The sequence below is a fragment of the Arachis hypogaea genome, chromosome 8 (assembly GCF_003086295.3).
Source record: "Arachis hypogaea cultivar Tifrunner chromosome 8, arahy.Tifrunner.gnm2.J5K5, whole genome shotgun sequence".
NCBI lineage: Eukaryota > Viridiplantae > Streptophyta > Magnoliopsida > Fabales > Fabaceae > Arachis > Arachis hypogaea.
The window spans coordinates 9763387-9776793 of NC_092043.1; the positions used below are offsets into that span (position 1 = coordinate 9763387).

Consider the following 13407-nt stretch of genomic DNA (forward strand, 5'->3'; position numbering starts at 1 on the left):
CTAGTCATTGAGACCTCTCAAAAATCTTGTTGTGTAATCCTCTCTTCTGAATTCTCGCATCACACTCAGTCCACATGTGCACGATTGTTCACAATGAGTGCACTCTGGAATTGGCCTGAAATTGTTCAAGTCTTCCCAAATTGATTGTAGCTTCGTGTAGTAAGCAGTTATAGTGGCATCTCCTTGCCTGAGTTGGAATAGCTCTTCTTGCAACTCAGCAACTCTGAACTTGTCACCTTGATAGTACCTCCGTTTCAGTTCTTTCCACAAGTCTGAAGCGTTGTTGTTCCAAATTACACTTCCTGAGATTTCTGGACTGAGGGATACAGTTATCCATGACACCAGATAGGTGTTGCACTTTTTCCAGGCTTCAAACAGTGGATCGAGTTCATCCGGTTTCACAATGGATCCATCGATGAATTTTAACTTGTTCTTTGATTTCAGAGCTAAAAGCATGCCTCGGCTCCACGAACTATAATTGCTTGCATTCAATTTAACAGGTATGAGAGGATTACCCAGACTTTCACTCGGATGGATGAAATAGGGGCTCGCTGGATCTTGCATCGGATTCACAGTAGTTCTTGCCACATGAGCTTGAATAGCAGAGATCTGATTCAGAAAATTTGCAATTGATTGTGCGTCCATAGGAAAGGTTGGATTCGCAGCAGTTGTCATCGTCGATTGATCAGTTGTCATCGTCGATTGAGGAATTGATGTAGATTCAGGAAATTGAGAAATTGAAAAGTATTAGGTTTTAACAGCTTCCAAGCGAAAGCAAGAAAAAAAAGAAAGGTAATCGATGAATCCGGTTTGATTTCAGATTCAGATCTTTCACCCTTGGTCTCGTTGATCGGAGTTGCAATCTCTCCTCCACGCTCACCGCACCATGTGAAATTTCGTGTTTGAAGAGATTCGAACTCTCATCAATCTCTGTCAGGTGAGTCCAAAGGTGAAGGGTGAAAAAATTAGAGAAATGAGTGTGAGTGAGTGAGAGAGAGAGAGAGAGAGAGAGAGAGAGAGAGAGAGAGAGATAGAGAGAGAGAGAGAGATGAACAGAGGAGGGAGTTCCAGTGAAGAAGAAGAAGCTGTTGGTGAATTGAAATTTGGAGAAAGAGAAAATTGGAGAAGATGAAAGTTGTGTTTATTCATCGTCAGTTTCTGCATCACATGCTTATCTTTATATAGTTACATAAGAGCTAATTAACTTAATCTGTCTAACCAACTTTGCTAACTGGCAGTTCTAACTGACTAATGCTAACAGCAGTAACTAAGTATTTCTAAGTCTACTAATGCTAACAGCAGCAACCAATTATATTATTGTGCTATTCGTGATTAGGATTTCAGGAATCTTCTCCTACAAGGTGTGTATAGATATAGAACTTACTCTTTTGACGCCCTTAGAGTCCCTAAGAATCTGTCTAATAATTCAGTATGTGCCTTAGATAATAAGTCTGTGATCAACAATTTTAATTCTTAGAATGGTGTTACTCACAACACTATACATGTACCTAATTAGTCTTTAGATTCTATTGCTTATTCTACTTCTAAATGTAATCAAGATCAAACAGCTGAACTATGGCATAAAAGGTTAGACCATAGTTCTCTTAAAACTGTAATAGATGTTCTAAATAAATATTTTTCAAATTCTGTTTCTCATTCTGTTGCTACTCATGTATGTGAAATGTGCCCTCTAGCCAAAATACATATATTGCATTCCTCTTCAAATGATACTGTGTATGTAACACCTTTAGAGCTTGTTTTTGTAGATATTTGAGGTTCAACCCCTGTGACATCAAGAAGTGGGTTTAAATATTATATTTCATTTGTTGATGCACATTCTAAATATACATGCATATTTTTTTTTTACTAATAAATCTCAGTCACTTGTTGCTTTTCAAAATTATAAACAATTTATTGAACACCAAACTAGACAGAAAATAAAGGCATCGCAATCTGATTTAGGAATGGAATTCATGTCACATGCATTTACTAACTTTCTTGCTACTGAAAGTATACAACATAAAAAATTATGCCCTTATACTTATCATCAACAAAGAAGTGTTGTGAGGAGGCATAAGCATATAACAAAAATGGGCCTCTCTTTTTTAGCCACAGCTTCTTTGCCTATGAGATTTTGGAAGATGCCTTTTTAAGTGCAGTCTATATTATTAGTAGACTTCCTATAACAATCTTTGGCAACCAAAGTCCATTTAAGGTTCTTTCAAACATCAACATGATTATAAGTTTTTTAAAATCTTTGTATGTATGTGTTTTCCTTAGCAAGACTAAATTCAACTACAAATTTGAACCATGCTTATTTTTAGGATATGACTCAAATTATAAAGGGTATAAGTGTATGGCACAAAATGAAAAAAATTATATGGCCAGACATGTTATTTTTCATGAACATACCTTTTCATATCAGAAATTGTTTGCTAACAGACTTCGTAGCAGTGAATCTATAAAGGATACTCCTAGCACTGGCTCATTTTAGACCTACAGTTGATACACCAACACCACAACTTACATCATCACCAATTCAATAATATAAGCCTCTTACTGAAGACTCTGACAATGAATCAAACAATACAAATCCATCTTTAAATCAACCAGCAACTCATGCACAATCAAATTTGGAGATTGAAGACAACAGTCCTCAAAATCAAAATATAGATATTGCAACACCTGACTGTCATACATCATCAACTAATGCTGCTCTTTAACATGAGACTTTCCCTATAAGTTCAATTAAATCAGATTGTCTCTATTGTCAACAACTAATGCTCATCCAATGACAATAAGATCAAAATCAAGAGTGATAAAATCAAAAGCTTTGGTTGTTCAACAAACTGATATTGTAAATAATGTTCCAAGAAATGTGGCTGAAGTTATGCAATGTACTCATTGGAAGGAAGCTATGGATAAGGAGTTTAGTGCTCTACAAAAGTGCAAGACTTGAGAGTACTAGTTGACAGCACCACCAGTCAATACTATTGTAATTGAAAACAAATGGGTATTTGCAATAAAGAGGAATCCAAAAGGAGAAATTCTAAAGTATAAGGAAGGTTAGTTGGACAAGGCTTTCATGAAGTGGAAGTAATAGACTATGAAAACATTTAGAGTCCAATGGTAAGACCTACCTATGAGATACTCTGACTAAACCTTTATCTCTAGCATTGTTTCAGAAGTTCATATTTAAATTGAGGCTTCCATATAAATCCTACTACCTCAGTTTGAGAGGGAGTATTGAGAGAGTTACCTAACGAATGTTGTATGTTAGCACTAACTATAGTAATTAGTTTGTTACAAGTTAAATTAGAGAGTCTGTTATAATTGTCGATTAGTTAGCTCTAACTAATTGTGGTTCAGCACTAATTTGACAAACTCTTGTATCAATTTTATACTCATTTTTAGTTTGCTTAATACTCAAGAAACTTTCTCTTTTTCATTGTGTATGCTACTGCATTTTTTTACTCTTTTTTCAATTCAATTCTTTAGAGTCCGTTAGACTCTTTTATATACACGTATATTTAATTATATAATAACTATATTTATATTGTTATTATATTAAAATTAAATTCTTAATATAAAAATAATAATAATAAATTATTATTTTTTCTTTCCTTGTCAACATTAAACACCGCTGATGGTGTAGCAGTAAATAAACAAAGCTCCAAACATACACACGTGTAAAATAAAATAAAAATAAAAAAATTTAAAACTTTCTATGCACACAAAAAAATGCATGAATACGCAGAACACATACACAAATTAAAGTTGTTTCTACAAAAAGATGAAACAGTCCAAGGAGATAAGAGGATTATCAATGTCTTCAAGGAGATCCAAGTCCATATCGTTGTTATTAGAATTATTGGACGACGACACCACTTGTTTGACCACATTTTCATCAATCTTGGATCCAACTCTAAGGGTTCGAGTCATTGCTCTATGCCTCAACCCAGAAGAACATTGAAGCCTCCCTAAGTTGTTGTTTGGACTCGCACCTGCTTTGTTATTATTCCTCGAAGAAGCACAACAACGAGAACAAGACTGAACTGAACTAACCTTAGGGCTACCATTCATTCGCTTCGAAACAGTACTAGTGTCCATGGAGGAAGAATTTGCAGAATATTTGTAGTAATCACCGCCATTAGTATTGATGAACCTTGTGCTTGGAGATGGTGATGAATCTTTTCTGAAACTCTTCTGCCTCGTTAGATTTGTTGGTGAGTTTGAGCGCAGTCTCTTGTGAGTAGAGGAGGCAGGAAGAACCTTGTTGTTATGAGGTTTTTGGTTGTTAGAGAAGGAAGGAGAAGTAATGGCATGATGATGGGTGAGGGAGTTGATGCGTGAGATTTGTGGGTTGTCCTTGTAGCAAGACAAAAGAAATTCGTTGGAGAATGATCTGTCCTTGGAGGTGAAGGAAGAAGCACTTGACAAGGAGGAGGAGGAGGAAGAAGAGGAGATGGTGGTGGTGGTAGTGGTGGCGGCGGTGCATGTGAAGGAGGAAGTAGGAGAAGGTGGTGAAGGAGAGATTTTATATTTTGGAGGAAGAAGAATAATGGGTGGTGGTGAAGCTTGAGAGATGACAAGCTTGTCTTGAACAACATTCTTGGTGTGTTGGGGTTTGCATTTGCTAATGCAAGAACCCATAGTTAATTTGAGAAGAAGAATTGAACAAGATAGAGGAGAAGAAGTTAGTTTAGTATATAGTATAGCATAGGCTAGTTTGAAAAAATCAATATCTTCATTTACTTTACTTTTTGCGTTTGAATTTGGTTGCCGGGGGAACTGGATGGGTTCCGTTGCATAACGGTTATGCTGCTGGTGGTGCTTGTTATCATCACTCTTTTTTACTTTTGCTTTTACTTTTGAGTTTTGACCTTTTGAGGGAGGGAGGGATTTTTTTTTTTTTTAAATCTCCATACGAGTCTCCTCCTTACTTAAAAGAACGAGTAAATTACTGAACTAACTTACGTTGGTTAAGAAGGTACTCTTTGTTTGCGGTTTTGCCGTTTTGGACTAACTAACATTATTTATTCATGATTTCTTTTTCAGCCCACCAAGGCAGCAAATCTTATCCAAAAAACATTGGATATATACCTTGTCGTCTCTTATGTCTTGTTCTTGGGCATACTTGATGACCCAATTAATTGTTTACGGATCCTGACCAAAAATAAATAAGGATAAAATAAGATTTTTGTAACTAACTGCTAATTGTGTTACTATATCTTTTTAAAACTATTTATAATCGCCATAAACCTACAGACTTGACCAGAAAAAAAAGCCTCTACAGACTTTACTCCCAATCATTTACTTCATTTCTATTGTTCATGTGAGAGATAATTGGATTACTCGAATTGTTAAGATATTAGTTACGGCTCACTATTGTTGATCAAGATAAGGTGATTTACCATCTATTTTAGAAAATGTTCCAGAGCGATTTATTTATATGATTTGTGGATATCTGAAACTCTAATCTAACTTAATGTGTAATTGTTTTACGGGTCGTATTCTTAACGTGTATGTAGAGAGATTTGTTCTAATTTGTTTGATTTATGATGACACCGGTAGTAAGTTGCTATTCGGTTAGACCTATTACAAGCTGCATGAGACTTCAAATGGAATATAAATAAAACTCTTTCTAGTCTGTGTAAGTGTGGTGAGTGTGTATAGATATAAGACCAAAAAAAATCTAAACCCTCTGTATTTTTTACATTTAAGTCTCATTGGTTATAAATATGAGAAGTTACCCTACCGATTTTCAAGTACCAAGAGTAAGTTCTTGATGTAAGAAAGGAAGAAGTAGAAACTGAGTAGAGAAAATAAGAGATGAAAACTTGAAGAATATTAATTGTAATTTGTGAAATCTAAATCTATCTTAGTTTCTCAGGGTTACTTATGCAGCCTATATACTATGAGTTTGTTAAAAGATCTTAATAGCTTGCATTGCATGTTATGGAAATAACTGAATATGTTAAATCAGTTTTATTCCCAAAACAGAATTGCTTGCTCTGTGTGCTAAGTAACAGCTTTATTTGTTATTTTCCATGGCATTCTGTGCTTGGCTTCATTAATTAGACCGTGTTTGTCACCTTGGCATTAAATTAAAGAGTTATGCTAGCTAATCAATGATTTTCTTGAACAACATGAACAACCAGTTCTAAAATTGGTCAAATTTAAATAAAATATACTACACTTCAAATTACTCACCTAAATCTTAATATTAGAATAACCATTTGCATACTTACTAAATTGAACATCTGATATATCTATTATTAACATTATTTAATATTTTCATTCTCTATCTATACTTTTCCTAAATTAAATTTAGTTCATTGTTTTGCTCGAAAACTATTATGAATACCATTGAAAGAAGATACAGTAATAAAAACTTTAACCCTTATTATATATAAGGTGATAGCACTAGTATTATTATATAACTATGATGCACGGCTAGCATATATATGTAGATAAACAAATTTAAAATTCATATAAAATATAGAATACTGTATATGTATATATAATATAAAATATTTTTTAGATAAATTATAATAATATTTTGATATTTTATTGATATTAAATATAAACTAATTTTTAAATTATTTTTAATATTTTTTAATTATATAAAATATTTATAATATTTTTTGTTTTTATAATATTATTTCTAAACTTATTTCAAAAATATATATTAAGAATAAGACTGAATATGCTGATATGTAATGATATTATATTTGTTTAAATATATTCAAAAAAAATTATTTTTTATTAAAATATAATTAGACAAAATATCAATATATATATATATATATATATTTTGAATGAATATTGTGTCTAAAATTTATCAAACACGCAGACACGGACTCACCAAAAAAAACACGCAGACACGGTAAATCAAGAAGATTTGCGTAGTTCATAGTTAAATACAGCAGTAATTAATAAAGTAGGGTGCAATACATGGATACAAAGTACAAATACATTCATGGAACAGAGAGTTCAAAAGTAATTAACCTGAAGCTCAATGATACACATACACATATAATTAGGGGTACATACTTGAGCTTGAAACTATCCATTATTCCTAATCTTTTCGATCCGAGGCGGCCACGGATCGGAGAACCTTCTCTATGATTTTGCCCCTTCTGGGAACTGAGGCTGCAAAAGATTTGTGTCCCTTGAAAGAACCTCCATTATTATTGGCAATAGAAGTGGCAGCAGCAGGTTGAGATGATTCTCTTGTGGTTCCATCATGATGATGATCACTCATTGTGACGGTGTCGCTCATATTTGCTTGCTTCAGAGCTCACTAGTCACAATAATGCAATTAAAAAGAAGAAGAAAAGTAGTAGTTAGTTACTACTTGTGTGGGTGGAGCCTTATCTTTTGTATAAAAACGACAAACAATCAATCATATGTATACATTATTAAATGTAATTACTAAGCTTTTTTTTTTTCCCTATGAGTAATTACTAGTTGGTATCATTTTTCAACAAGTGTACTGTCGTACAATAATTATTAATTAATACTGGATCCCTTGTTTTGAGGAACATGCATGCATTTAATTACTATTCAAAGGAAACCAATTAAAGGCAGGACATTATTTTGTAAAAGCATCATGGCCATATACAGTAGTAGTAAATCACTTGCGTAATTATTGATCTAACAACATTTTAACCAACGGCGAAAACAGTAAAAAATATGCAATCAGAACCAACGTAAGTGTGACAAAAAGAGAGGGAATTTTGCTGATATCAGCAAGCTTGCGACATGGGAGAAAAACGACAACATGGGACCTATTAGCCCGCATTACATTATTATCTAGTATTAAAAAAATACGGCCAAATTTTAAGAAATACCATATATGTGACATATTTTGTCGCTCCTGTGGACAAGGCAAATGTGGCTCTAAACACGCAATTAGAATTTATACTTACAAAATTAAAATCACTACTGCAACTTAGGTGTATGTTTTTGAGAAATTTTAATCTTATAATTTTGCCAAAGAATTTAGGAGTAACAACACTATTCAAATTTATAGGTATTCAATCTACTCCTATTTAGTCAAAGTACATAATTATTTGATTTGATGCGAGACGAAATTTTAAGCAGTGTCAAATTATAAAATATCTGTTTCTATCTGTTTTTATATTATATATAATAAAATAATTATAAGATGTTTGATATTATTGTATCATTTTTATATTTTTAGTTTAACTTAGGTTATGTATATAATTAAGTTTATATAAATCTTAAAATTTAATTTTGTTTAATTTGTTAGATTTTAATAATATAAAAATAGATAGAGGCGAAATAGCTACTTAGGAAAACGAGTTAAGATTTAATTTTTTTACTATTGACAGATAAAAAAAAAAGACAAATTAAATTTTATACAAATTATTATAAAAAGACATAGGATTAGCTAAAACAAAAACCCATTTCTATCTGTTCCATCCATTGACACTCCTGAGAGAATTCAAGCAAAAGAGTCATATACAAAATCTCATGCTTTATCAAATGGAATTGTTAAAACAACTCACTCCGATCCTTCCTTTTAAGTTAATTAAAAAAATTAATATATTTAGAGAAGGAGAGTAATTATTTCGAGAAAGATGAATGTAAATTCTTATTTTTTAGGCTATCAAAAAGTGGATGCAGCTTGGCATAACCGCTTCAAATATGCCATTATTTAATTTAGAGGAAGAGCCGAAGAGGCATCTTTACCTAATTATTAATCACCTTTAAGTAATCTTTCTTTTTGAGTTTTTCATCTTTAATATAAGTATATTCCTTTGGACACTACTACGGTTCAACAAAAAACTTTTTTTAAGAGTCTCTTGCCCCCATTTTTTTTCTTGCATTTTGATAGAACTACACTACTCACTTCTCACAATGGGTATTTCTTGTTGGTAATTGAATTTATACTAAATATTTTATTATTTAATTATGTTACGTGTATACCAAAATCAACTATACTATAATCAGTCATCAGTATAAAATACATATTAAAATATAATATACATTAAAAATAAATTAAACAACATATGAATTTATACATAAATATATTAGCAACTGATTTTTATGTTAAAATAATATTTTTATTGTCAACGAATTATAGCTCAAATGACATAAACTTTTTATATTGACCTAAAAATTATGAGTTTGAGTCTCACTCTTAATTTAAAAAAAAAAGTATTTTTGTTTATATTACACGTGTTATTAATGTAATCACTTTTCAAAAAGAGAAGAACGATTACTTTTTATATGTAGCAAAGGAAAAGAATATTTGCTTTAATTTCCAAGTAGAACATCTCAATTCGTAAACGGAATTAGACTCTTTCTTTCTTTCTTTCTTTCTTTCTTTCTTTCTTTCTTTCTTTCTTTCTTTCTTTCCTGAGTATTTAGTGAAAATAATGCGCCTTGGAGATTAAGTATTCGTTAAATAACCAAGATGCTAGTCCACCCTCCCCACTTTCACTTCCATAATCATTTCTTTTGTTATATATAATGAATGATCTAAGGTCTATAATATATAGTCACATGAATTTGGTGCGGAATTAAGAGCTAAAGACATATATATATATATATATATATATATATATATATATATATATATATATATATATATATATATATATATATATATATATTGATATGTCATTATAACTCGACCAATACAAACTATAATTTAGATATTACGTTAAGACGTTAGAATTTTTATGATTCACAAATTACCAATACATAACTCAGTCGTTATATCTATAACTCGGTCGTTATATCTTAAATTTGACAGTTACAGTCTGGTCCATTCTGTATTATTCAGTAGCCGCCACATATTACTCAGAGAATAAGTCTTGATCTATTACTTATGACTCGGCCAATAAAATTTATATCTCGACCCAAATTTATCCATTGATCTATTAGCTATAGCTCGGTCCAAATTTACTTCTTGATCCGTTAGCTATAGCTCGACCAAATTATACCTATAAATTAGAATCCAAGTGAAATAATAAAGGTAATTAAGTTATTTTTAGTTAGAGATCAGAGAATCTCGACCATAATAGAATCATTTGAATATATTTATGAGCAGTTACCACAAAATCAGGCTGACATACTTAACAACTCCATAATACTAGACCTGTTGAGTAACCGCCTATAACACAACATCTCTATAAATACAAAATCTAACTATGTGAAAGGTATGCTATTCGCTCTTAATAACATATACCTCATCTTATACTTTTTCTTATTTGAGTGTTAGAATCTCTTTGCAAGTCCTAACTGTCTTCGGAGTTACTTGACGACTGAAGTATAGCTCTTAGGACAGAAATTCCATAAAAACGGAAGAAGGAGTTATACCTCAACTCAAATTACTGTGCAAGAACATTTGGCGTCCACCGTAGGGCCGAGTTTACTTAACCCCACTACCATCTTTCTACCCGATTATTTACCCTATTATACAGTTTATAATCAATGGCTGATGATCAAACTCCACCTCTTCCCCCACCAACTCAAGCCGAGTTATTAGCTAAGAACGCTGCCTCAAGATCGAGGTCTAGAGATTAACCGAGTTGTTAACACAACAGCAAAAGAATCTGAATAGTAAGAAAGATCACAAGGATGCTCATAATGATGACGAGCATGTGTCAAGAACTCATACTCTGGTAGAAGTCATACATTCGAAGGCGCTAAAAAGACATATAAACCCTTTTTTCAAAGAAATCATGAAGTTTTAGATGCCGAAAAACTTCACCTTACCAACTACTCTGAAGCCATATGAGGGAATTGAGGACTCGAATATACATGCCACTAAGTGTCACTCAATGATGTTTTTTAATGGTGCTTCTGATCCAATATTATGTCGTTCTTTTCCCATATTTTTAGATGATGCTGTTTTACTCTGATTTTCATCTTTATCTGCAGGTCCTATCTCTACATTTTAGGAATTGGCCAACCTCTTTACCAATAATTTTGCAGCATTCAAGATATATGTTCATAATTCTGATTACCTTAGTACAATTAAACAAGGTCAACATGAAAGTCTTTGTAACTACATGACAAGGTTCAATAATATAGCAATGAAAATCTGCAACCTCAACCTTGACATCCACCTCCATACTCTTAAGAGTGGTTTTCGTCCTAACAAATTTCACGAGACTATTACTGTCGCCAAGCCAAAGACTTTAGCAGAATTCCAAACAAAATAGTTGGACAAATGGAAATAGAAGAACTTAGATACGGCAGATCAATAAACAAACTCAATCAAAAGAAGACGACCAGAAAAATCTTTTTAATTCAACAAATTGATCGGCAAGGGTACAATTAGGCAAAGAACTATGACTCGAAAATATACTTTTTTTTCTCACTCACAAGATTTTTCCTACACCTAATTTTGCTTGGAGGGATTTCAATGAGGCACTTCATCCTATACCTTCTATGTTAAGAGGGTAATCCTCAATAAATAGTACATTATTTTTAATTTTATTATTCTTTATTTTTATTCATGCCTTTAGTTCGTCTACTATTTTTCCTACGCTCTACACATATTATGGCAAACTAATATTAAAGTTGACATACAAAAATAAACTGACAGTTATAAGTCAGAATCAATCTAACAAACTGACAACTATAGATCAGAACCAATCAAACAAATCGGCAACTATAAGTCGGAATCAATGCAACAAATCAACAACTACAAATTGGAATCCATCCAAACAAACCGATACCTATAAGTTGGAATCACTTTAAACAAACTGATAATTATAAGTTTGAATCAATCAAAGCAAACCGATACATCTAAGTTGGCGTCACTCTAACAAACAATCACCTATAAGCTCGTTCAAAAATATATTGAAATAAATAACACATTTTTCAATGACAAGCTTGTCCAATTTTATTTTTAACATTATCAAGTTGATCTTGGAGGCTAATCCTCATCTCTCCGAATTATAACACAACCGCATCTCTTTGATATCCTATCGAGTTGTAATTCAATTTTTATAAAAGCTCAACCTGTTTCTCTTAAAAATAAACAGTTCAAACTTGGGGGCTGTAATCTGGTCATTATAACTCAGCGGCTACAAGCTATAATTCCGATATTAGGTCAGTACATTAGGATTTTCATGACTCACAAATTACCAACACATAACTCAATCATTATATTTATAACTCGGTCGTTATACTTTAAACTCAGCCGTTACAGCTTGGTCCATTTCGTATTACTCATAAAACAAGTCTTGATCCATTACCTATAACTTGGCCAATGAAACCTATAACTCGGCCCAAATTTACCCATTGATCTATTAGCTATAGCTCGACCCAAATATACCTCTTGATCCGTTAGCTATAACTCGACCTAATTATACCTTTAAATCAGAATCCAAGTGAAATAATAAAGGTGACTTATCGTTCTTTAGTTAGAGAGAATATCGACTATAATAGAATCATATGACTATGTTTAGGAACAGTTACCATAAAATCAGGCTAACATCCTTAACAGTTTTGCAATACTAAGCCTACCGAGTAACCGCCTATAACACAACATCTCTATAAATACAAAACCCTAACTACATGAAAGGTACGCTATTCACTTTGAATAACATATACCTCATCTTATATATATTTTTTCTTATTTGAGTATTAGAGTCTCTTTACAGGTCCTAATCTCCTTCAATGTTCTTCAATGACTGAAGTATAACTAAGCATCTGTACTCTTAAGACAAAAATTTCATATAAACGAAAGAAAGAGTTATACCACGAACACTAAAAAAAATTATACTTCGCCTCAGATTACTGTATAGGAACATATATAATTATATAGTTTGTCCTTTTCTCTATCTATATAGTCACAAGAACTTAGAAGGTTTATTGAAGACAGCGATGAGAATCAATATAATACTATATTAGTTTGTTCTTTTTCTCCTCGTCATTTTCTGCATGAAGCATGCATGTCGTTGATATTGATAATATATACGACAGAATAAAGACATTAGTCATTCTTTTTTCCTTTAATTTGTTGTTGTTTTCTATATCAATTTGTATAGGAAGGAAAATAAATCAAAGGAACTAGACACTTGCATATTGAAAAATAATTAACATCAAATCGAGAATAATTCCTATTGATTTAAGGCTGAAAAACAGATTTAATGTAATCTTTCCAGCCACGTATATCATGGCTTAGCCACACGCAAAGCGAGTTCATGGAATCAAAAAGAAAAAAAAAAGCCAGCATTCCCACAAATCAGATAATAATAATTTATAATAATAATAATAAGATTCCCATAATATATAAAAGACACAACAAACTGCTTTTAATTATTATATTTATTATTATTTGTTCTGTCATCAATCACTATAGTTATTCCTAATTTTTCCCACAAGGCAAATTATATATATATATATTGTCCTTCA

The 13407-nt window shown here is 32.0% G+C and overlaps 1 protein-coding gene across 1 annotated transcript; it reads right to left on the bottom strand.

Moving 5' to 3' along the window:
* On the bottom strand, window positions 1-696 carry LOC140174652 (uncharacterized). The gene has a single exon (XM_072200139.1). The coding sequence runs from the start codon at window positions 694-696 to the stop codon at window positions 1-3; it is 696 nt and encodes a 231-aa protein (XP_072056240.1).
* Between the last annotated feature and the right edge of the window lie 12711 nt (window positions 697-13407).

Coding starts and splice junctions, on each gene's coding strand:
- LOC140174652 (XM_072200139.1), bottom strand. CDS start 696: ATGACAACTGATCAATCGACGATGACAACTGCTGCGAATCCAACCTTT.